Source organism: Australozyma saopauloensis, chromosome 3, assembly GCF_035610405.1.
Source record: "Australozyma saopauloensis chromosome 3, complete sequence".
Classification (NCBI taxonomy): domain Eukaryota; kingdom Fungi; phylum Ascomycota; class Pichiomycetes; order Serinales; family Metschnikowiaceae; genus Australozyma; species Australozyma saopauloensis.
Window position 1 is genome coordinate 245787 of NC_086133.1, and position 25201 is coordinate 270987.

General features: G+C 43.4%; 8 protein-coding genes across 8 annotated transcripts; 6 read left to right on the plus strand and 2 right to left on the minus strand.

The window, feature by feature from the left end:
* Positions 1–1898: 1898 nt before the first annotated feature.
* PUMCH_002288 (uncharacterized protein) lies at positions 1899–3116 on the plus strand (the record flags this gene model as incomplete). The annotated part of the gene is made up of 1 exon (XM_063021302.1): positions 1899–3116. The coding sequence occupies one exon, from the start codon at positions 1899–1901 to the stop codon at positions 3114–3116; it is 1218 nt and encodes a 405-aa protein (XP_062877372.1).
* A 1346-nt stretch (positions 3117–4462) lies between these two features.
* On the plus strand, positions 4463–5209 carry PUMCH_002289 (uncharacterized protein; the record flags this gene model as incomplete). Its single annotated transcript, XM_063021303.1, has 1 exon — positions 4463–5209. One exon carries the CDS (start codon positions 4463–4465, stop codon positions 5207–5209), a length of 747 nt encoding a protein of 248 aa, XP_062877373.1.
* A 190-nt stretch (positions 5210–5399) lies between these two features.
* PUMCH_002290 (uncharacterized protein) lies at positions 5400–15095 on the minus strand (the record flags this gene model as incomplete). Its single annotated transcript, XM_063021304.1, has 1 exon — positions 5400–15095. One exon carries the CDS (start codon positions 15093–15095, stop codon positions 5400–5402), a length of 9696 nt encoding a protein of 3231 aa, XP_062877374.1.
* Positions 15096–15865: 770 nt separating this feature from the next.
* Positions 15866–16132, plus strand: PUMCH_002291 (uncharacterized protein; the record flags this gene model as incomplete). Its single annotated transcript, XM_063021305.1, has 1 exon — positions 15866–16132. One exon carries the CDS (start codon positions 15866–15868, stop codon positions 16130–16132), a length of 267 nt encoding a protein of 88 aa, XP_062877375.1.
* Positions 16133–17355: 1223 nt separating this feature from the next.
* Positions 17356–18699, plus strand: PUMCH_002292 (uncharacterized protein; the record flags this gene model as incomplete). The annotated part of the gene is made up of 1 exon (XM_063021306.1): positions 17356–18699. One exon carries the CDS (start codon positions 17356–17358, stop codon positions 18697–18699), a length of 1344 nt encoding a protein of 447 aa, XP_062877376.1.
* A 315-nt stretch (positions 18700–19014) lies between these two features.
* On the plus strand, positions 19015–20322 carry PUMCH_002293 (uncharacterized protein; the record flags this gene model as incomplete). Its single annotated transcript, XM_063021307.1, has 1 exon — positions 19015–20322. One exon carries the CDS (start codon positions 19015–19017, stop codon positions 20320–20322), a length of 1308 nt encoding a protein of 435 aa, XP_062877377.1.
* A 60-nt stretch (positions 20323–20382) lies between these two features.
* PUMCH_002294 (uncharacterized protein) lies at positions 20383–21714 on the minus strand (the record flags this gene model as incomplete). Its single annotated transcript, XM_063021308.1, has 1 exon — positions 20383–21714. One exon carries the CDS (start codon positions 21712–21714, stop codon positions 20383–20385), a length of 1332 nt encoding a protein of 443 aa, XP_062877378.1.
* A 1359-nt stretch (positions 21715–23073) lies between these two features.
* On the plus strand, positions 23074–24924 carry PUMCH_002295 (uncharacterized protein; the record flags this gene model as incomplete). The annotated part of the gene is made up of 1 exon (XM_063021309.1): positions 23074–24924. One exon carries the CDS (start codon positions 23074–23076, stop codon positions 24922–24924), a length of 1851 nt encoding a protein of 616 aa, XP_062877379.1.
* Positions 24925–25201: the final 277 nt, after the last annotated feature.

Consider the following 25201-nt stretch of genomic DNA (forward strand, 5'->3'; position numbering starts at 1 on the left):
GCACGGGAAGAGAAGTTCGGAAACAATTGATCAATCTCAGCGACATGGGATGAACAGGCTTACACTCCCTTCATCCCCCATCAGCCTCGACCATACCCGGATCTAAAAAATCCCGGTTCTAGAGCCAACAGTCCAGCACTGGCAATTGCCGTGCCCCAAGTCGCAAATCCCGCCAAAAAACGGAATCTGGGGAAATGGGGCCAACCCACATGAATAGACGTCTTGGCAGCTGTACTTAGTGGACTTCGCACGGTGCCTAAAAAGCCGCGCCAGGTGGTTGGTTATGGTGCCGTGAGTAAAACACCCGAATGCCGCTCTCTCTAGGTCGTCATAAACTACCTCCCAAGTGAGCTCATAATTTATCTTGGCACATCTCCCCGGGTTATGGAAACTGTAGTGTATCCATGCCGGGGATGACATGGCCATGCATTAAAAGGCTGGGTGTGGTGGTGTGGGGGTTGGTCGGATACAACGGGAGATCTTGCGAAGATGAAAAAGTGCGAAGATGAGATGGCGCGAGCCCAAAATGTTGTGTGTACTGTGACACCAAACAGTATCCAAAGATTGTGCTCACTGATTGAATAAATTGAATAAGTAAGCAACACGGCTTCTAGATTTGATATTCCGTGGGTCTCGGAATTTGTCATTCATCATGAATGGCTAGTATTAGTAATGGAAATATGAATGTGAGCCGCAGCCATTTACCACCGCGCTGGTTGGGAGAGGTGGTCCAAGCGTCTTTGGCGCCACGCGCGGGAACCCAGATGAATGAGATATCCGACAAGCTCTATAGGAGGTAGCCACCAAAACTGGAACTCGCTAAACGAGTCTGTGGCAAAAATAAACGAATACACGAAAATCGTCACCTAAGTCATACAGGCGTTGGATCATGCCCCACGCCCCAAAACCCAAAGTTAAATCGATCCACTTCCTCCAACAGCTTTGCCTCGCTGACTGCGATCAGGCCCGCATAAGCAGCGCCGCTTCCGAAGACACCGCCAACATAGGGCCAGTCGTACAGCCCCCTCCACTCCAAACAGTACCTAATCAAATCAAAGTCTCGCTTCTCACCAACCTTATTAATTTTAACACCGGAGCCCATGGCAAAAAGTTGCCAAAGTGACCTAATTGGGAATCTGTGTCAGTGGCTCTCTTGGGTCTTCCTGTGAGACACTAAACCGCGCGGTTATGCTGCAGCAAAATGCACTGTACACCTGCACAACACAGCTTCACCTGCAGGCACAGCAAGGGTGCACTGCCGCAGCGTGCGCTTCAGCCGTCCCGATCTTGGCTTTCGGAATCTGTCGGGGCAGACTAGCCGGCTGAATGGCTTGGAGTATCCGGTATTGCCTTCGGTGAGAATGTCAGCCTAACCGCCGTTTGTAAGCTGTTTATATACGGCGGCTTTCGCACCATGACTAGTGCCTACCCATCCATATTTCTTCGATACTTTGGGCGTCTTCAATTGCACCCAATATTTTTCTTAAGCTCGCATCTCATTGCCAACACTTCGCGTGCTTCCCTATATCTTCCATCCGTACCTTTGGAAATCTTTCAAGTCTTCTACCTGTTGTATTCTTGAAGCCAATTGCATACATATTGCATCCCACATCCACCGAGTCAAGCCTGTTATCTCGAAATCCACTCAATCAATTCAAGAATCTTGAAGCACCAATCAATTTGGATATTCCTTTTTTGAATTTTCACAAGCCTATTTATTTCTCACCACTTCTATAGCCTCTCACATCGCATAAGAGTGAGTCAACCCCATCAGGACTAAGAAGATCTGCAACGAATTTTTTTTCCTGGAACACACTTGATTCAATTCTATTTCTATTGAATCCGTGTCTTCTCATCTCATTCTTTCTCCACCCAAGCCTTTATAGCCTCTAATCAATATGGGTAATAAGGTCGCTTATAGACTCCCATCTATTAGCCTGCTTTCGTTGGATTTCCCCCTTCCCGGGTATCAAACTGCGCAAACCTCTCCCCAGCTTGGCCAGTCCTACTACGTTTCGCATCCTGCAAATTTGGGCCCTGGCGCTGCCCCTATGCCTGGTTCTAATGCTATCCAAGCCACAGCTACTCCGGCTTACGCATACGGAGATCAAGGAGCTACTCTGATTCTCAATTCGCCGTTTGAAGGCTCATTTTCCTCCAATAGTGGCCGCGGATCACCCTCCGGTAGCGTTGTTCCCAAGATGGCCGTCGCTGCTCCTCATCAAATCAACGAGGCTGCCATTGAATTCAACAACAGATCAGGAATTCCTTCAATTGCAGCCATTACTGCAGCTCCCGCTTTGTCTAGTGCGCAGTCGTCTGCTGTATCTTCGCCCCCTGGATACCAATACGTGTCTGTTGCTCCTCAACAGCAATGGCCTAGACATTCCTCAGAATACATCATCTCATATAACAGTCCTCAAGGGCTGTCTCCATCTACCTCGATAGTGCTGTCGGCTGGCTCCACCGCGCCCGAGTCCCATGCCATCTCATCTAAGGATTCCAATATCGTCGCTACTGCTCCTCTGGATACACAAAACACTGTTTCGTCCCAGTCTCCATCTACCTTGGAACAACACCTAGATACCAGTCCTGAGGCTGAACCTCCAGTAGGAAAGCCCAGCCCTAGTTCAGGCCGGGTTCTGAAGCCTACCAGTAGCGAATCGCTGAAACGGAAAAAGAGACAATGCCCCGAGTGCCATTTATTCTTCTCTAACTTGGCCACTCATAAATCCACTCACCTTAATCCTACGGCACGTCCTCATGTTTGTAAGATCTGTGGTCGTGGTTTCAGTAGACCTAACGATTTATTCCGCCACTTCAAATGTCATTGGAAAAAAATAGGCGCTGACGGTGGCCAATTCAAGTGCCCTTTCAAAAACGGACCTCGCGGTTCTCACTGCTGCCACTTGCTGGGTATCTTCTCCCGGTGTGACACATACAAGAATCACTTGAAAGCGATCCACTTCCAATACCCAAGCGGTACTCGGAAAAGTGAGAGAAGCTTCGTTCCCGGATGTTGCAGACTCTGTAAAAAGGAATTCTCAAATGTTGATGATTGGTATTCTACACATGTCGACAACGGTGAATGCTCCTACATCGGCAAAAGCACGTAAAGTTCGTCCGCAGCCCATTTAATTCATGCTTTTAATTTACAAAGCCACCATTAACTATTTAGCTTGATTTTATAGAAACGACAGCACTTCTTTTTTCTTCACATTTTGTTTTGCAGTCTCTGTAAACGGCTGAACACTCCTGTGCACAACCTCAAACTTGCTCATCCGGTAGTCTGCAATTCTGCGAGAACTCGGTTCAGGATGCAATTTTTTTTTAGCATTATCATGCAGCCGAGAAATATGTGATCTATTACCTAAACTCCGTAAAATGGCGGAAAACGTGACAAACCTTGCACTCGGGGGCTTATTTACTCGTTTTGACCTTTGCTAATATTCTTTGTGTCGCATGTCAGTACCTACCGCATGCTTAGTTAGGCTGTCCAACTAAGTTCGGCATTGGTAACAAATCTCCACCTCCGAATTCAGTGTCTGAGGTGCATTCTTGCTCCTGCATAGGAGCGGCAGTTTTGATGTCGCGGGCCGCACGGAATACCGGGCACAGGAACGGCTGCTACCAGAATAGCGCTAGAAGCGCTGCAGGTCAAGGGGACGAAGTCCTGTCGTGCACAAGCGCGTAACTGAGAGTATATACAGGTCTTCCATACTGTAGGGACGATTTTGGGGGATGGTATTCCCAATTTGTGACAAAACGCCTTCTCATTCGTGCGTTGTTACGAGGCTTATATATCTCACCTGCAGTACATCCCGTCTTTATGCAAGGTCGTTTCCCTCTGCTTAGCCCCGACTGCTGCCATTCAGAATTAGTTGTTTCACAACCATTGCTTGTAATATTGCACCACCACCTTGTAGATGTTCGATATACATGCCTTTATCCGCCTGCTTAGGGGAAAAAGAATTGGTTTTTCGTTTATCTGACACTGCGCTTTTCAATTAGATCACATTTCAAAGAATTGCGTTTTGGATATTTGTTTGTTCCAAATGCATTCTTGAAATTCGGATGTAACCCAACCCATATCGGTTTATCTCCGGTCGAAGACAGATTTGTGCTAGGAGATTGATCGGAGTCAATTTCTGATTCGATTTGCTCTGTTTGTCAATTACGCTCGTCTTTTGTGTTTCCAGATTTCACTTGGAAGACAGTCAGATTTGTGATTCCTTCCAATGTTTTTTTCGATACTTTAGAGAGCTACCTTCAGAATGAGTGCGTGATGCTTATGATGCGTTATTTTAATCTTTGTCTCATTATAAGACATATGCATCTTGTTGTTGATTTTTGCCAACTTTGAGTAATTCGACCTCGGTTCTCCTCATTGTAACTTGATCCCGATACTCCCCCATACTTGTCGTCTTTACTTCATCACAAGGACTTCATTTCATTTAGGATAATGTTTGAATCGAGTGTACTCCGGCCCCAAATGATCAAGGTAGCATTGGCCTTGTTCGCCCTCTCATCATACAAGCTGCTTCCGTTTGCGTATATGATCCGGTTCTACTATCAAGTGTTCCGTCATATCTTCACAAAGCGTAGTGGATATGTCAAGACGAAAGAAAATACTTATGGAATCGGAAACCAGCCACTTGACTTGTTTCGGCAAGTAGCTTATCGCTCTTATACGTCTCCTCTCGAAATCGATATGTATCTCCATAAATCCAACTCCACATATTTCACGGATTTGGATATTGCCAGAACAAAGTTGGTGTGTGTGATCTTTCAAAAATTGTTCATGAAATACTGGAACAATGAATCTGGTGAATTTAAAAAAAGATCTATAAACAACTGTCCATATATTCCGGTTGGGACTGTTCAATGTACATTCAAGCGTGAGTTCAAAGTTTTCCAAAAGTATTCTGTGGTATCCTCTGTGTTCGCATGGGATCACAAGTGGCTTTATGTCGTTCTGAAATTTGTTCTGTCGAAAGGGGTTTTGAGTGCGGTTGCAGTCACTAAGTACGTTTTCAAGAGGAACGGCCGCATTACTATGAAACCTGCAGAGTTCATAGCTGAATGCGGTTTGCTTAACAATGAGGTCGAGAAAATCAACGCTGAGAATTACAAATTGATTTCGTACTTGGAGACTTCCGAGGGTTTAGAGGCTTGGGCTTCGACTTTAGATTCAAAGGTTATGCATTGATTTGTCTGGGAGCTTGCTCCATGAATTAGCATATTTAGATTTACAGAGTAATCTTGAGGTATGAAAAGTCTTGGTTCTGTTTCAATACAGAGAAGTACTCGTCAGTCTTGACGACAACTATGATTATGAGCGCCCTTCAACAATTTATGATTAAAGTAGATACATATTTAAACACGAAGAGGTAGACCAATCACGCTATTTGAAAACCCTCATATCCTTCTGTAATGGCCAACAATAGTGAGCCACGGAGAGTCTCGTAGGATTCGTACACAGGAAGATCAATCTGGTTAAAGCAGGTATGAGAAGAGGGCAATCTGTCTGTCTTACCGTAATCACGGTGAATATTAAATTTGTTGACATTATTAGCACCTTTCAAGTCCTTGAATCCATTAAGGGGAACCTTGGAAGTTCCTGTTGCAAATTGCAAGAGTTTGGCGCGCTCCTCGTTATCAAAAGAGCGAACAGCTCGCCAGAACCACTGAATCTGCTCAGAAGAAGCAGAGTAGTTTTGATAAATCGTGTTGTTTTGCCAATCTTGGATATCAATATCTGGTAAGCCACTGATCAACAACTCGAGTTCTTGTTCATCAAATATTGCCACAAGATCTTTTGGAATAATCTCATGAAAGCCCATGATAAAATTACTCATCTGTTCATCAACCGATGTTTGAAGACGGTACTCAACGATTTTTTGAACATACTCATGTTTGTTTTCCTCTGTGACCGAAATGTTTCTTCCATCTGGAATCAAATCGATAATTTTATGCTCACCATAGTCATCTGATTCCACTGAAAAGTCTTCTGTGATTATATCGGTGATATCGTTTTCAAGCATCCACATGAGCGATTTGAAGTAGTCCAAATCCAAAGTCTCCATGTCTTTAAGCGACAATGAGCGATCTAAAATTTTCTTGTAAACCGCTCTGCTAAAATGACAATCCAAAAGGCACCTGTCGAAAATTGATTTTCCAATCACGCGGCCAATGAATTTGAAGAATGACAAGTGTTCTGGATTAACGTAAGAAGTTCTGTTTGGATGGTAAGTATTCTCATCACTGGAGACTGGAGAGAATAAAGCGTAGTCAGGATTGAACATCTGTCTTGAGAGAACTTGATACCATTCTCGTGTCAAACCACCGCCATCGACTCCCTGTTCTCCTTTGAATGTGATTTCTAATTGAGATTTCTTAAACTCTTCTGATGATTTGAAAAACAATGAACGGTATGAATCAAGGAACACTTGCTCACGACGAACTGTGAAGGCCATTTTGTGAGGAATGTCCTTCGTATCATGTAGTTGTCTATCAAAATAATTTCGCTTGTTGTCGAACTCCAAGACTTTGGGGTTTCTCACGAGCATGCTGAAAGGCCCACTCATCAAATTTGGGTTTGCTCTAACCATTTGATTCAAGATCTTCTTATGCTCTTCAGTAAATGAAAAGAACAATCTTTCAATAGGCTCATTGGAGAAATCGATCTTCTTATTCTGGAACTTCATCATTTCCTTAATTTGAATGTCCTTCACCTTGCTATGTTTACAAACAACCATGAGGGCTTCAATGAGCGGCAACAAGGCAGTTGCATTGCTGGAAACTTGCGGGTTGGACTCTAGAAGGGTCAAGCACTCGCTAAGAGCCTCCCATAAAGGCCCAAGTTTCAAATGATTGTACAAACCTCTCAAATGCGATTCATCTGCAATCTTTTGGTGAGTGTTGAACATGTAGTCCAATGCAGTCAACACTCTGAGGAGCTTAGCTTGATTTGAGCTCAGAGCTGTGAATTCTGCTGTCAGCTTATTATTGAGTGCATGGTCGCTTGGGTTCATGATCAATTCATCAGTGACAACTTTGAGCTCCTTAACTACTTCTGCACCGAGAGCACTGGCATTTTCTGAAAGCTCCAAAGTCAATATCATTTCCGAATCACAGATCATTGATAGATGTTGAATGGAACTCATGGTACGTTTAAATGTAGAGTTTAAACATTCCCCGGAAGATAAAATCTTAGTTATGAGACGAAGATTACTATCAGGAATGAATTTTGTTTTGAACAGTGATGGAATTTGCTTGCCCGCACTATCTTTCAAAACTAGCAATGGAATAGTGGCATAGTGAACCACGCTTGCTAGCAAATCAACGAAAAAGTATTCCTCGCTCAAGACTGGGCTCTCTAGAAGCTTAAGGAGCAAATTAATGGGAAAGCGATCTTCTTTGGCGTTTGAAGGGCTTGGCTGATGTTTGACCCGTTTCTTGGATAGGTACACATTTTCATGTTCAGTCAACATGAAAACTCGCAATGGAGATATGTTCTCGAGTAAATTGAGAACAGCTTCCAAAACTTGTATTCCAATCGTAATTGGGGTAGCATTCATGGGTAGCGGATACAGTGTTTTATCAGATACCTCTTTCAAGGATCCCTTTGATCTGATACAAATATGTTTGTAGGCCCTTTGAAGAGAGCGCTGACTTCTTAAACCGTCAGCCAAAATAGCTAAGAGCATGCTGACTGTTTCAATCCTCGTTTGCTTGTTATGACAGACCAGCACAAGGGATCTATAGACACCCTCACGCTGGTTGATTGGAACTGGCACAAATAGAATGCGAACTAAACTAGCCACACCAGCGCGATCGATAAGGGGAACATTGAATGTTTTTCGTTTTGTAACCTCCTTTTTAGGCTTCTCGCTCGCTGGTGGCATTTCGTCTGACCATTCATCCGACTCCAGTGTTTCAGTATCGTCATCTTCATGACCAAAATCAAAGTGCTCTCCCGCCACTCTTGCCATCCGCTCCTGATTAATAATGTCAGCTCTAATGTTTGGTGGGAGAGCATCTAAGAAGTCGGGATCAATTTCACGAACATCTATATCATTGGCAGCGTTAGCTCTTCTCTCACGAACATGTTGTGTGAAGACCTCCTCGCGCATATCCTCAGGAAGGGCCTCAAAAAACTCTGGGTCAATATCGGTTCCACCTATGTCAACTTCTCGGTCCCCAATCAGGACAAAAATTGGAATATGTTCAACAGGTGCGTGTGGGTCATCAGGGGCAGCATCTCCACTGTTAACTTGATTTTCTGGTAGTGAGATATCTGCAGAGTCCTCAGTTGGAGGTTCTTCGTTACCCTTATTTTCATTCTTCTTTTCTTCGATTTTTTTGAGTCTTTCTTTCTTAGCGAGTTCCTTTTGCTCTGCTCTTTGTTTCGATAATCTGATGCTCTCGTCCATTATGTTCTCAATGATACTTTGCTTGACTGCTCTATTGAGCTTGCTCGAGTACATCTTTTGATAAATCAAGAACATACTCCGCCACCTCTCCGATGTTGAGCGTAAGTGTATAAATGATTTCGTTTCGTCAAAGGCCGTCCCAGGGACAGAACTTAAGAGGGAACGAAGGTTTGCTAATCGCATTAGAGGATTAGAACGATCATTAGTTGGTAAGTACAGAGGGAGCATCAGATCATCTTCATTGTCTGAGGCCTCAACATTCTGATTTCTTCCAGGGCGCATTTCATCAAGGAAGGTATTCATCAAAGCCCGAGCCAGCGCATTCGGTTGAATTCTGCTGTTTGCTTCAAACTCACCTGCTTCCAGGTCACTTTCAAATGATTGATCTAAATTGTGACCAGTATGACCAGGTACAGGGGGACCCAGTGAATCACCAAAAGCCGAAATCCACCCATCCCAATCAACATCTTCTTCCTCAGCATCTTCTTCATCGAGTTCAGCGTCATCTTCAAAGGCACCGCCTTCGCCTACTTCGAAGTCAAATTCACCTTCCGATTCGTCAAATTCGTCAGACTCATATTCACCCAGGTTGGATTCACTTCCAGACTGAATATCTAAATCTTCGATAATGTCTATATCATTATCGCTGTTATCGCTGTCGAACCCTTCAAATTCACCTTCCACATCATCTTCGAAGACCTCTTCTCCTTCGATACTTCCCTCCATTTCATAGTCACTCATATCTTCAATGCCATCAGAACCGTCATTATTATCATCATCATTGTCCTCTGAAATATCTGAGCCGGAAATTGCATTGAAGGAAGCTTCATTGTAATACTCATCATGTTCATCGCTATCGACATCAATATCGTAGAGACCTAATGTCGAATTGCGGAACAAGTCAGGGGTATCATCCTTATCTTCGACATCGCCTATATCATCATCATCTTTATCCGCGCTAGTGGACGACTCCAAAAGATTAGCATTGGCTAACTTTATTTTTGCTAAAGCGGTCATCACACGCAAACCAGCACCAGACACTTTTTTTACGTCAGGATAGTTCAAGTCGAGATTGGCTAAGACAGAAGATATCTGGCTCGGAATTTGTGCATCCAATAAAGCCGAAGCAAAGAAAAAATTATCCATCTTCGTTGCATTTTCATTGAACAAGGACAGGAAAACTTCATGGTGCTTTGTTGAGAGAAGAGATGAACACAAGCTGAACAACCCCAATAACTTAGAATGCGAATCTGCGGTAAATTTTCCGACTGGGATAGAATCTCTAAAGGTTTTAGAGATAAGATCGGCCGTGAGCTTCCGAACTATAGCCAAATCTGGGTCCTCCAGCTGGTCAGTATCGGAGGGTTTATTGAGTTCAGGAGTCGATGTCAAAGAAAAGATAGCAAGTTTAGCAAGAGAATTTATGGTTGTCTTTCTCTGCGATTCTTGCTCATCCTTTGAATTTGAGGATCTCAAATCCGGGTTCGATATCAATTGATGAATAAAGAAGTTTAAACTAGTAGACCGAGGCTTGTTGTCTGAATCATTTTTCTCTTTCTTGGAGAAAGTGATAAACTCGAGCTTTGCCTCCATGTATGAGCCTAGAAGTTCGCAAAGCACTTGAAGAAGGAAACAAATTAGCCGAAACTTTCTGTTTTTGGCTAAGTTGGCAAAAGCTCTAGCCTTGGGCTCTATAACATCTTTTGTTCCCTTGATAGCTTCGGGTTCCAATGGAGTTGAAAACCAGTCTTCTCTACTGACTTGCATGATATGGTTTAAGATAAATGAAACTAGCCCAATCTTCTTGGGCGTCTTGATCGGAGTTTCGTTAATGTCTTCCATGTTATCTGTGTCATCATTTGTGCTCGAGGAGGGGTCCAATAAATACACTTTCGTTCCGGTATGCTCCTTGCTAAGACATCCATCAAGGCGGAGATATTTGGTAGCAACATCAACATACTGTTGAGGATTACGGCCAATCACAAAACCTGACTCTTCAAGAATACTTTGCAATTCTTGAGGACTAGAATAGTGAGCCTTGAATAATTGGCGGAGACTAGTGATCATCATACCCTCAACATACGACAGACTCTCATAATTGATACGGATTAGTTGAATGACACCATCCTGCAAAGGCTTAAACAATTGAAAAGGGCATGATTGAAAGTAAGAATCCAATTGACTCATAATGAACTTGAAACAACGCGACTCAAGAACCCGATTCTTAATGGAATCATCTTTTGATAAAAGGTAGAGTAGCCCACATAGAGCGATCACAGAGTCAGTGTTGTCTTTTGGCTCAAGTTCTAAGATAGCATCACAAAACCTATCTCGAAGATCTGAGGGGAAATTCAAGTTTGGAAACTGTGGGTTGACCCCAGGCAAAACACATGGCGGGTTGTGCGAAATGAATGGGGTTACAAATTTCAATACTGCTGAACAAAATGGAGTGTCAACTAGTCTTGGATTGTTCTTCAATATCTCAACAAAATAAGGAACAAACTCTTCGAAGTATGGTTGCTTCTCATGGCTTTCAGCCAGAGTGTTCAAAGTTACCAGAAACACAATTTGTTGAAAGAGATGAACCATATTTCCAATCCGTTCAGGGAATGCAATTATATCATCGATTTTGCATTTGCGAATTTCGTTGCTTAAATCTCTCATCATTCTACCACCGAAATCTAAAAGACCAACAGTTTCCATGAAATGAAACTCAGACGTTTTCAGCAAACAAGCTATTTTAACAAATGCCAGGTCAAAAACTGGTTCATCTTCTGCTTCCCTCGAATTCCTAAGACTCTTTCCGGCTTGGATTTCAATTGGTTCATAATTTATAAAATTAGAAACAGATTGAGTTATTACTTTTTTGCCAATGCTGCTTTGCGTCGAGGAACTGACCAAGAGAAGTGACCCCACGGATTTAAGAAATTCTTCACTCTCTTTAGCATCTAATTTAATTTGCAGCATCAAGTATTCCAATTCTTCCAAAGAAGTTCCCATCCATCTTTCCTTGATGGGGAAATACACATCAGTTGGAGTGACAGCCCAAGCAACATGTAGCAAGTCGAAGAAAACACTAGTCACTTTAGAGGGGAGTGCAGAAAAGAGAGAATAGTCATCTTTCTGGTACATGCGAGACTTCGAGCCAATACTGGTGGAAATAAATCTCATAATAAGATCGGCATTAACCGTAAGAAAGCCTTCCTTCAAAAATTCATCGTCGTCACAATAAGCAGCATTGAAAAGGGTGGCCAAAGTTGGCAAGGGAACAATATCATCTTCACACATCAGTCTGGTCAAGAACCCAAGCAATTCGACAAAGTAGTCAATTTTAAGCAGGATTATTAGGTCAGACGAGTCAATACTGCTCTGCAACTGCTTGCATCCAATATGTTCGAATTCTTGGAAAGTGTCAATTGCAGAGTCAACTAGCATGTCAATAATTTCGGGCTTTTCACTAATAATTAAGAGTGATGGAATGTTTAGAGACTGATCACCCGTTTCTTGGCTAGTGCAAACCAGGATTATTGACTTCACAACACTTCGAGTATAGAAGAATCTCGACTCCGTTTGCAAACGACTGCTGAAAGAAATCATAGAATTAAATTTCTCAATGGCATTCTTGTGAAGTGCAACAAGAAAACTTGCTTGAGCTGATGATAACCCTTCGATCTTCGGGTGAAGTGCTAATTTACATAATGCTGTGATCACTAGCAAACAAGAGGTCCCCACCAGGTTTGTGAGGCACCTGTACTGATACGTGTTTTTTGTTTTAGCAATTGTGATTTTTTTAGATGCTGACTTTGTCTTGTACAATGCTGACAATCCAAGAATATCAGGTCGCAGCAAGAAAGTGGACGTTTCCGCCAAAACATCTATTGGTGTCAAAGTTAGAAGATGTGCTTGTTCGGAGATACACTTTGTTAGTAATTTCATTAAATTCGAGAGCAAATTAGAGTCATTCTCAAATTTCAGAAGGAGCATCTGTATTTGAGTTGTATCCGCATCGAAATGTTCACCAACCACGAAGGAGAGCATGTGAATGAAACTGTGAAGTTGATTGAACTGGCGCATGAATTCTGTGGCCTCATCAGGATTCAGGGCAATAGAGCTCAAGAAATACTCGTCATTTGGATGGTTGATAAACTTCTGTATCAAGTCTAAGTCCACGCACCTGAATGTGGCATTCACAAGAGGTTCAAGCTTGTTAGCATTATTCGTGTACCTAGTGATGATTTTCAATGATGAGTATGCACTGGATACACTAAAATCAATAGTGGCAGGTAGTGTGAAGTATGGCTCCCACACATTGTATGGAATGGCCTGCGAGATTTTAGTAGCCCATTTTTTCGATTCCTGGATGAGGTTGCTGCAAAAAATTAAGAACCCATCAATCAAAACAGAGCCCTTTTGCAAATTCCACGCATCAATTTCAGAATTTCCTTCACAGTCGAATTCAACTTGTTGTGATTGATTAGAATAACAATTATCGGCTGAAGAACTTGAATAGAATCTAATAGCTTCTAGCTCCAGGCTAGCGATTTGGGGAAGTTGAAGAGCCACTTTTTTCAAGGCTTCAAGGATCACGGGCTGAAACACGGGAAAATGTCTTGCAAGTTCTTCGAAGGAAGCAGCCAAAGAATTCAATATATCATCACAAATAAGAGCTCTAGCGCTATCAAAATTCAAAAATGTCTTGAAAAACTTGTAGATCAAGTCTCCCTTGAGAACTTTCTGTATCCCGTCATTATTCAAAGATATGGCGCCAAGTATATCGACAAGAATAGTGGGCCATGAAAATGTTGGCCCGAAAAATTGTTCATAATGATTGATGATAGAGTCGATCACACCGCTTTCATTGAAAATGGAAAAGGCAGTTGGTTCATTATGAAGAATTTTGTAGATGACATTCAAGGTTGATGACACCACGAATTCGCCCAAATTTCTAGCATGTGTGAGAATGCGATTGAATGTGTTGAGAAGTGACGAGTCCAAAAGATTCTGTAGTCTATCGCCAAGGTCTGATTCAACAAGAGCAAAAAGGATATTGAGGACATTGCCAAGAAATTCAAGCTGAGATATCGCAGCTTTCGACTCCCCTGTATATTTCTCAGGTGGGCCGTTCTTCAATTCTGGGCTATAGATTGCACTCTCGACTTCAGCCTCGACAACATCCACTAAGACCTTAAATCCATCTGAATCCGCAAACAAACTGGCATTCTCTGTTGAGTTCTCTAGAAAATTGATTAAAATGTTTGCAACCATGCTACTGAGGCGTCTTTTTTCGGTCTTAATGCCCAAAAAGTAAATTAAATCTTGCAACAAGCCACCTGCAGCGAATCTAGTTGTGATGACTTTTGTATCGACAAGATTTGCAATCAATTCGAAAAAGGAAAGAAATCCAACCTCATTTACGCTTTCGCTATCTTCCCTCACTAATTTGCTTATGTGATTCATCAACTGATACAAAAGCCCGTGGCGTACATTGCCTCCCATTAGTCTGACAATCTCGGTACCCCACACACGCTTCAATGATATGATCTCAAGACAGTTTGCAGCGGTATTGAAGATTCCTTCAGGGAGATGAGTGTTCAATGGAGAGATCAAATCGACCATGAAGCCAAAGGTATATGCCTCTACTTCGAATAAGTTTGTTGAAGTGAAGTCAGTGTTACAGAAGCAGCATATTGCAGAAAATGCCATGCATTTAATTTGTAAGAGTTTCGATCGCAATTGCATACTATCGGCCAGTTTTGAGTTGAATGCCTTTGCGTTGAGACAAGCAAAGAGGAACAGAGTATTACATTCTTGAGGAAGATCATGAGAGGCTGCCAAATCATACAATTGTTGCAAAGACATTGAAGCAACCTTGTCTTCTGGAACAGCGATTGTTAAAATACCTTCTTGAAAGTTTGCACTCATCTTCTTATCATTCTTTTTAGAAATCTTTTCAGCGGACTTATGGGAGATTGTTGCGTAGTATTGGAAATTGAGCGACTTCCATTTGCTAGGATACTTTTTCGATTTATCGATGGAATCAGACAAACTATAGTGTTCATATTTGTGATTACTCAGAAGAACAGAGCTAGAAGTTGATCCAGATGATGCGGACAGTTGCAAAGATTTCAGAATGAAGCTTGTGGGCATAGGAGGTGGATAGAATTTGGCCATTTCGAGATAGTGAAGTTTCACTTGTTTCGGTGGCGGGTTCTTTTTAATCAGACTGCTACGAAGGTATCTGTGAGACAATTGCATTGCAATTTCCATTGCTTTCAAGAGAACGTCAGCATCTCCACAGGCGCATAATTGGTATATTCTTTCCTGACTCGAATAGAGGCTTCTTGTTCTACAGTTCTGCAAAAGAGTAGCAGTGAAGGACAAGCAAGCCTGGAGAAGGCGTGAGTCTTCCGGTTTCACGGTAGTGGGTCTAGGGCCATCCTTGTCCAAGCCGTACTCGGCATTTTTCGTTTCGAAGACAGAGTCAATTGTGTTGAGGACTTTAGTCCAGTGGAGAAGATCACCCGGCGGTCTGTTCCAGTCCAAGTTGGCCTCCAAGACGGAGGCTAGTTGGTCAATGGGCGCATTACAAATTTCATCGACCAAGGGTTTCACGTCTTTGGAGTCCTCCTCCAATTTGGAATAGGTCTTTGTTCCGTTCATCTATGGAGAGAAGAGTGAATACCTATGATTGGAGAATACGGGGAGGGGGACTGGGGTATTTATATGGGCTGAGGCTATGGAATTGAGACTTTGTGTCCTGAAGCTTTAGATGGAACTACGATTGCTAGGCGCTATATGTGCTTTCAAAAGGAAGCTCCAGGGGTTAGCGGAATTGGTAGTGTATGGGACCGATTATGGATCCCGAAGAGTACATTGAGGATCTGGTGTGTGGGCCAGCTGGGATGGGATATTTATTGGGTTCAGCAATTGTTTAAGAAAAATTTGAGTGAACTAATTTGAGAAAGTTGCGGTTGAATATAAAACGAATTAGGTTGATTTGTATCTGCCTCATCTCAAGACATGTTCATGTGTTGGAGAACGCTCAGGTGATGAGCCCGAATTGCGGGTTCTGTAAATTTGAAAGTAATTTTTTTTCTCTTAAGTTTATGCTTCTTTAATTTTTGTATATTCCCTAATTTTTCAATCTTTGGATGTTGGCACTGACTACTTAGAGTAGATGTGCTCAGCCAAAAGCATGAGTGGATCCCAAAATTCAAGCAAGAAATAATCAGCCATCGTATTTCCTTCCAGAGTAAGTCGCAAGAATAAACAAAATAAAATATTGTTCTTTCAAAAATCGAGACCTCAGCGACTCGCATCTTACTTGACCCCAGAAATTGCAGCACACATCTCCATCACAATACAACATCTAATAATTCACTTTACTGCACCATTGTCCACGCTGCCGCATCCCACTCTATATTAGCATCATGTCGACCGTTAAAAGTAAAAAATCCATGCTCCCGCCTATTCACCTCATCTTCAAATACTTGCAGGAACAGTCACTAGTGACGATATGGTTATACCAACAGACACAACTGCGAATCCAGGGCCGCATTCGAGGCTTTGACGAGTTCATGAATGTGGTGGTAGACGATGCCTGTGAAATATCGACCGAGGATGGTTCGCGAGACGAATTGGGCCGTATCTTGTTAAAAGGCGATAGTATCACCCTCATCTCTAGTTTAGAGGCTTAGAACGGTACGGACGAGCAAAAACGATGTAGAATATAATAGAAATACAAAATTTACAGTGTCTGGACAGTGTCCCTTGTAGACTTGTCAGAAGTGGAGTGGGAACAGAGGAGAGTGTCCGGAGGGACCGAAGCTGTGCCACAGAGGCTGGCGCGGAAATTTTCCCTCAGTAAAAGTAAAGCCAATAAAGGCAGGATTTGGCTGTGTGGATGAAGGGCTTAATTTCCTCTGTCATTATAGGTCGTATTGGTCATATTGGTCATATTGGTCATATCTACTATTGTCCGCTGCCCACGTTCTAATTGTGGACTTAAGAGGGACCCTGGAACTTGACGCATTTTTTCTTCTTGGGCGATTCTGGTGATTCTTGAAGTGTCTCGCCGTTTCTCATCCGATATCGCCGTTCTCGATTCTCTCGTAGCACTTTGCTGTTGTAGGATTCAATCTGCTCGCGTCGTAGGGTTTGATTTTCATCTCTACGTGCACCAGACTTCTTCTTAATTTTCACTTCCGGCTCATCCGCGTTTTCATTATCGAGGACAGTATCCGGAGCATTATCGGTATCTGCCTGTTCGATTTGTGTATCTGTCTCTTCTGCCCGCTTCAATTTCTCATCTAGTAGCTCTACCTTTTCCTCTGAGCCAGATGCACTTGATTGTCTTTGTAAATCCACGGTACCCAGCAACATGACGAATGTCACATGGGGGCTGGTTGTATGAGTCCAACTCGAATAGCTGATGTGAAAGGCGCGTTGTTCTGATTAGCGTAGTGTTAGTGATAAGTGCCCAGTATTGGTGAGATAAATCCTTAGCAGAAATTCGAAGCTCATGGCATATTTTTTTTCTTCCAGTATTCGCTAGAAAAATTTATCAGTAGACTCCAAACGCGGACCTACTCTACATTGGCGTGTCTCTTAGTGATTCAATAAGCGATTAGTCCATTAAGCAAACCAAACAGAAGGGTCTACCATCAAAGTTCCATTCAGACTCGAAGTGACCACGTAGGAAAAAGAAAAAAAATCAGTGCCGGAAAATTATTGTATCTTTCTCAGTGTAACATCAAAATTCGTTATTCTCAAGATAAGGGCTCACTGTTTCTCTCACTTCCTGTCACTCGCTATCTGAATTACTCACTACAACTGATCCCCCATCCTCTCACAATAATTGCATCTCGTAGACATATAAATCAAGGATTCGAAACTACACTCATTAACAGAAAAAGCAGATATGAATGGAAACAATAATCCTCCGCCAAAACGCCCGCAGAACACGAATCGACCGCAATTCCCAGACCGTTCCGCGTCTCGTCAAACCAAGACAGTCCCGTATTCCGCTGAAGAGCAAGAGCGTATTCAGTCTCAGCTAAACAAGGTTCTAGGTCCTGAATATGTCAGTTTTCGCCCCGGTGGCGGCGGCCAGAACGTGTCATACATAGAGGGGTGGAAAGCACTCAACCTTGCCAATGAAATTTTTGGGTTCAATGGTTGGAGCTCGGAACTCATCAATATTCAGGTGGACTTCTTGGACTCGTTGGGGTCTGGACGCGTGTCTCTTGGTCTTTCAGTCGTGGTTAGGATCACTATCAGGGATGGCACATTTCACGAGGACTTTGGGTACGGATTTCTCGAAAACGCTAAGAATAAGGCTGTTGCGTTCGAAAAGTGTAAAAAAGAAGCCTTTACAGATGCCTTGAAGAGATGTCTCCGATGTTTTGGAAACGTGCTAGGAAACTGCCTCTACGACAAAAGCATAGTCGCTAAGATGCAGAAAGTGAAACTTCCACCGCCAGAATTGGAATCCGACGACTTCCATAGAGATCCACTATTGGCCAAGCAGGAATTGGCCCGTCAACGCATGCGCAGAGAAACCACTCGTGCTTCTATTCCTGCCACAAGTGAGCTCTCTAAAACAAATAGCATGGGCCAGACTCGAACAAGACCGCCCGACACACCATCTGCATCCAATGGAAATTCTGCTTCGTATACTGCTTCTACTCCCGCACCTCTACAGCCGTCAAAAAATCCTCAAGGCTCTGTGGCAGGGCGTTCGTTGACTCCAGTGGAGGTCGGAAAATACGATCTAGATGATTTTGACGATTCTTTCGTATTCAGTGACGATCTTCCAGTTGACCCTGAGGATGAGGATGTGGAGATGAAGGAGGAGCAAAAGTCAGATGTCGTTGATGAAAAGGATACTGCTGAGCAGTCTAACCCGCCAATGCCTGCTCAAGTTTTCTTCACTAGCTCCAAAAAGGCTCTTGATATTCAGAAGACCCCCAACAAATCCGATGTCCCTGTTTATGACCATAAGTTCGTGGCCGAGGGTGTGAAGCGGAGCGTCGATCCTACTAAATCCACCAAGATACGTCGTGCAGACCTACCGTCTCCCTTCTCTGCCAGCCAGATTAATTCTTCGCGGCTGTCTATATCAAATGGTCCGCCGGGGCTCGGAAAGCGACAATTGGGTCTACCTCAGTCGCAAAGGCTCCAGACCAAACGTCCACATAGGGACTCAGATCAGTCGGGAAAGGAGAACGAAGACACCACCATGACACCCGGCGATGATTCTTGAGATTCTCGAGATACAGCAAAAATTGAATTTTGAGTCAATCGAAAGTCTCAAGATATTTATGTCATTAAAGCATCAATACCCTCGTTAAATGTAGCACCCAGGATAAATTCATTGAGCAAAAACTGGGCGAGACTTTAAAGCGATTGTCTACAGAAAAATTTTACCACAACATTACACTATTCAAATAAGATTTTGAGTTTTGTCACTCTCACTCCTCCACCCCATATCTTATCTGTGCACTACACTATTAATAAGGATATACCCCGGATATTCTCCTAAACTACTCCAAACATCTTACAATTGCTGTAACAGAAAATGCAGTCACTTGTTAATTCTAGTATAACACCTCTACTAAATACCCCGGGTCCATTTAATGAATTTCCTGGAGAATTCAGTCCTCTAGAAGCGGTCAAAGCTTTAAAGGAAACAAGAGTGCTAATGATTGGAGCCGGAGGTTTGGGATGTGAGATCCTCAAGAACTTAGTTTTCACAGGATTTCGCAAAATCGACATTATCGATATGGACACAATTGACGTCTCAAATTTGAATCGGCAGTTTCTTTTCAGAGAAAGCGACATAGGCAAATCTAAAGCAGAGGCTGCAGCTGCGTTTCTCCGACGCAGAATTAAAGATGAATCATTGGAAATTACTTCACATTTTTGTGCCATTCAAGAAAAAGACCAGAGCTTTTACCGTCAATTTTCTGTGGTAATTTGTGGTCTAGACAATGTCGAGGCTCGTAGATGGATCAATGCACTTTTGGTGGGCATGGTAGATTCAGCTCTAAATAATCTTATTCCAATGGTTGATGGCGGGACTGAGGGATTCCGTGGACAATCAAGGGTGATCATTCCCACGGTAACTTCATGTTTCGAGTGTTCTCTAGATATGCTCTCTCCTAAACTCACATACCCTGTTTGTACCATAGCAAATACGCCGCGCTTACCTGAACATTGCATAGAGTGGGCAAGTCAGTTGGAGTGGCCAAGACGCTTCGGGGATCGAAAATTCGACGCGGATATCCCCGAAGACGTCGATCTTATGCATAGTATAGCCCTTGCACGCGCCAAAGAGTTTGGAATCGCAAACGTCACTAGGAGTCTCACCTTGGGTGTGGTGAAAAATATAATACCTGCAATTGCATCCACAAACGCCATAATCGCTGCATCTTGTTGCAATGAGGTGTTCAAGCTTGTGACAAGCTGCAACCCCGTACTAGATAACTACATGATGTATTCCGGAGATGAGTCTATCTTCACATACACATATGCACATGCAAAGAAGGCTAATTGTCCAGTGTGCGGTACTGAAGTCAGAGCGATATCCGCTTTGCGCTGGTGGACTCTACGGAATCTCATTGACGTACTCAAGACCAAGCAAGAGTTTTTGTTGAAGCTGCCGTCGGTTGCAAAAGCTGACATCCCATTGTATATCGCCCTGCCTGAGCACTTGAGGCTCCTGACGGAGAACAATTTGAATATGAAGCTAATAGACTTGGTGTCTCCTGGAGAGGAAGTTGTTGTCACTGACGCAAATCTCCCAATTTCGATGAGATTGTTAGTCAGCAAATACGATGGACCTGATGTCGAACCCCAGGATATAAGCTCTTTATTGAAGTCGTGAGAATCTCTTTTACCGAAATTGAATGTATGAATATAATTTGTCAATAAATACTTGAAAACACTAAAACTTTTTCATCTCGTCCAACAACAATCTATTAAATGCCTCGATATTGTCGAGATAGATATGATGTCCAGAGTTGGGGATTTCGCAAACACTACTTCTATCTTCATCTCCACTCAATCTGTTTATAATTGCAGTGCAGAGCTCTCCACCTTTTTTGTCCATCCAATCATCCTCACCATAGGCCCAGAGGAGATTACAATGGAGTTTGTGAATGCCGCGTTCTATCAAAGGATGTCTTGCATCAGCACCTGGGGCTAAGAGGTAATTGAGCATGTACTCACCAGATCCCCGACTCTGGAAAATACCATATGCATACTTGTGAAGAAGGGCAGCCTCATTGCGTGGAAGAAGTGCGAAACGGCGCGAGGACCACATGCTCACAAGCTTTGATCCTAGAGGGCCTGCTTTACGCACTAACGTAAAAGGAGATATGTTTTGTTCCCACAATTTGGCAAAATAAGTCGGCACAAAAACCTTCTTCCTGTGTTTGATGACTGCGCCGGGAGATACCATGAGCAATTTTTTGCAGAAATCAGGATCTTTGTTGATACCATAAGTGGCCATTAAGTATGCTCCCATTGAATGGGCCATGACCAACGTTTGGTCTGAAAGGCCATCTAGATTACGTAAGTGGAGCCACTCTTGAAAAGAATCATGAAACCAGCTCTCCACCGCCTCTAAGGAGTCAGGAGTGAATGGTGGCCGTGAAGAGCAGCCGTACCCCAAGAGGTCTATGTTGTGAACGACCCAGTCATCCAACGACAGAATCGCATCGAAATTTTTTAAGAAAAAGCCGAGACCACCACCATATCCGTGTACCATAATTAAATGTTTACATTCCCTATACTTTTCGCTTTTCGTAGGGTCAGTTTCGGTGCGGCCAAGACTAGGTGGATAAATCGCAAACTCATTGATCTTATGACCACTACTCAAAGTTGTCTCGACCACCTCACCTCGTTTACCCAGAGAATCTGCGCTGGGATAGAAGTCAAGTGTGCAAAGTAGATCATGCTGTAATTTGAGGGGATTGTCACGATACGAGTAGTCTTGAAGCAGCTCTCGTATAGAGAGTGGAAACTGAGACAGGAAGAGCTTTTTGAGCGGAACAGACGTTGGATGTGTGGCCCTTTTATAGGCCTTCATAGTCTTGGCCACCTCATCTTTTACACTTGGATCTTTGAGTTTGTTGACGTCAATAAGTGGAGTAGATTGTTTCTGTATAGTGGATAGTTCATTTTTCAGCCCACAGAATAAAGAGGGCGACGAACAGAGATTTCGCACTTGACGCGAAAGGGTTAATGTAGTCGAGCTTGGCGAAAGACTCATCATCGTGAAAACATCGGAGTCACGGTGTGTTTGGAAGAAACTGTGGGAGATGAGTTGTAGAATTTCCCGTTTGGGATGATATGTGGGGTGACAGGAATGTGAGACAAAAAAAATGGGACGAATAGAATTTTGGATATGGAGTCATGCGTATTTTGTTTCGAATAAACTCAATTAATTTTGTTTTTCATTCCTTCTACAGTTTTTTTATAGCTTTCTTGCAAACCAAAATTTCATTTGGATGTGTGGCATTCTGACTTGTAGTATTACAGTTGACTGGAATGGTGTCCGTGATCGTGATTCAAACAACCGTTTTGGAACTGGAAGAGGATCCTCGACAGTCAAACAAAATATTCAGAAAGTTGAAACCGAGTCTTCAATATTTTACAGCAAAGCTTCGTATCGATACCCAATTCTGTTCCCACCTATCTCCTGCCTAGCGGGTTCCTGGACATACAATACTTATGGATGCTTTGGATGACAAGAACAACGGGTTCCGAATTCGACTACGTATTTTTAATTAAACATTCTTTGTCTTTAAAGGAAAACATGTGTAAATCTAAAAAAAATAGATGACACCATCGAATGGCTTCTACTGTGCCCCTCAGGTTTGGACCAAGGATCTGATGCCTAGAATTGGAAAGAAGCCTCAGCCGCTGTAGAAGGACTGGGCTCCTATACTGACAAGACATGTCCGATCCAGCTCATATGGAATGTTAGGCTTCGCTGAGAACTGCAATTACACTCTCATTCACCATTTTCTCTCGACCTCATATTTTCCCAGTTTTCGTCGCTCCAAAGGTATTACAGGGGCACCGGACAACCGCTTTATTTGCAGGATGCACGAGTATGTGCCAGTTATCAAAATCATCGCACGGCATACTGGTGCGAGGCCGGGTTTTATCAAAAAGATCTACGTCGACCCACACGCACGCAAAAATGGGAAATCGTCCAGCGAAAAAAGTGGTCTACCGCTCAGGCAGCATACAGATCACCCCCGCCCATTTAAACAACCCGTTAGTTGACACAAACGCCCATTCTTTGCACCCTTTGTCTTTGCGGCGGGTATACAACCGCCTGCAGCGGCACCTAATTGTGAAACCGGCTGATGATTTTTTCGGTGTTCTCCTGCAGACAGGACGTTTCATCCAGTGGCTATTGGCCGCATGCATATATAGACTACCAACGTTGCAGAGCCTTGGCATCGCTATTGGCCATGCCCAACCCGATTCGGGCATCCCAATTTGACATATATAAGTGCGCGGTGAGCCTTTTAAATTTCCCTTTTCTCTTTTTTCTGTAGCCTGTTCTTCACGTTTCTAGGGAGGGAAGCTTTACTATTCGCAGGACCCACACATTACGAGAATGAGAACAGTATCTGTTATCATCTTCTCTATTTTGGCTAGCCTAGTTGCAGCCGAAACTCACACTTGGTACTTCAATACTACCTGGGTTACTGCTAATCCAGATGGTGTTTTTGAAAGACAGGTGATTGGTTTCAACAACTCCTGGCCTTTGCCTACTTTGCGTGTTACCACCGGTGACACTGTTAACTTGTATTTGACTAACGGCTTTAAGGATGCTAACACCACTTTGCACTTCCACGGTTTGTTCCAGAACGGTACCAACCAGATGGATGGTCCAGAGATGGTGACCCAATGTCCTATTGCTCCTGGCGACACCTTTTTGTACAACTTTACTGTTACTGACCAGGTTGGTACCTTCTGGTACCACTCCCACACCGCCGGTCAATACGGTGATGGTATGAGAGGTCTTTTCATCATCGAGGAGAAGCAAAAGTCTGACTACCCCTTCGAGTTCGACGAGGAGGTCACTTTGAGTATTGGTGACTGGTACCACAAGGATGCCAATGTGTTGAAGCCAAAGTTCTTGAGCAGATACAATCCTACTGGTGCCGAGCCTGTTCCTCAAAACTCTTTGTTCAACGACACCAGAAACGCTACGTGGAACGTCAAGCCTGACACCACCTACTACATGCGTATCTGTAACGTTGGTGGTTTTGCTTCTCAATACTTGTTTATGGAGGACCACGAGTTCGAGGTCGTTGAAGTTGATGGTATTTATGTTCAGCCAAATGTCACCAACATGCTTTACATCACCACTGCTCAACGTTACGGTGTGTTGATCCACACCAAGAACGACACTTCCAAGAACTACGCTTTCATGAACTTGTTCGATGACACCATGTTCGATGTTATCCCAGATGACTTGGTTTTGAACTCCACCAACACCATTGTTTATGACAAGTCGTTGTCCAAGGCTTCCGAGTACAAGGTCGACGATCTTGAATTCTTGGATGACTTCTACTTGCGTCCAATGACTAACGAGACTCTTATGGCAGATGCTGACCACACCATCACCATTGATGTGTCTATGGAGAACTTGGGTAACGGTGTCAACTATGCTTTCTTCAACAACATTACTTACACCACTCCTAAGGTTCCTGTTCTTGGAACTGTGTTGTCATCTGGTGAGCTTGCCACCAACGCTTACATCTATGGTAACACTCACTCCATCGTTTTGCAAAAGGACGAAGTCGTGGACATTGTTCTTAACAACCACGATGCTGGTAGACATCCTTTCCACTTGCACGGTCACGTTTTCCAACTCATTGCTAGAGGTGAAGAGTCTGAGGTTGATATTGATTACGACCCTGCCAACGTAACTTTGCCACAGTACCCTATGGCCAGAGACACCGTCTTTGTTTATCCTCACTCTTACATCGTTATGAGATTCAAGGCCGACAACCCTGGTGTGTGGATGTTCCACTGTCACATTGAGTGGCATTTGGAGCAAGGTTTGGCTATTCTTTTGATCGAGGCTCCTGAGGAGATGCAAAAGACTGAAAGCCAGCAATTCACTGAGAACCACAAGCAAGTTTGTAAGAACGTTGGTGTCAACTACACCGGTAATGCCGCAGGAAACTCTGTGAACTTCATGGACTTGACTGGTGCTAACGTTCAAGAAAAGCCATTGCCAGATGGATTCACTGCCCGTGGTATCGTTGCCTTGGTCTTCTCGACCATTGCCGGTATTCTCGGTATGATTGCCATCTCCTTCTACGGTATGGCTGATATCAAGGACATTGACGAGCGTGTCATGAGAGACATGAACGTCGAACTTTCCGACTCTGAGGAATCTGCTGAGCTCCATGACATGGGCGAGGCTTCTTCCTCTTCTTCTCCTGCTAAGTAAGCAGAAAAATTGTGATGTTTTTCCTCGTCCAAGAGGTCTGGGCGCATTCCGTTGACTGTGGTCAGTTTTCTTCCAAATTGTGTGTGTGTGGAAAACTTGGCTCTTTCAATCAGGTTGCGTGCTCTTGACAGCCGGACTCGTTGACTAGGATCAACATTACAACTCCCTTTGACTTTGTGAGAACGGCTCGACCACTTATGATTAACCCCTCCCCTTAGTAGTTAATGATAAACCCTGATTAGAAATATTTGTAGAAGTGATAGTAGAATTGAGCACA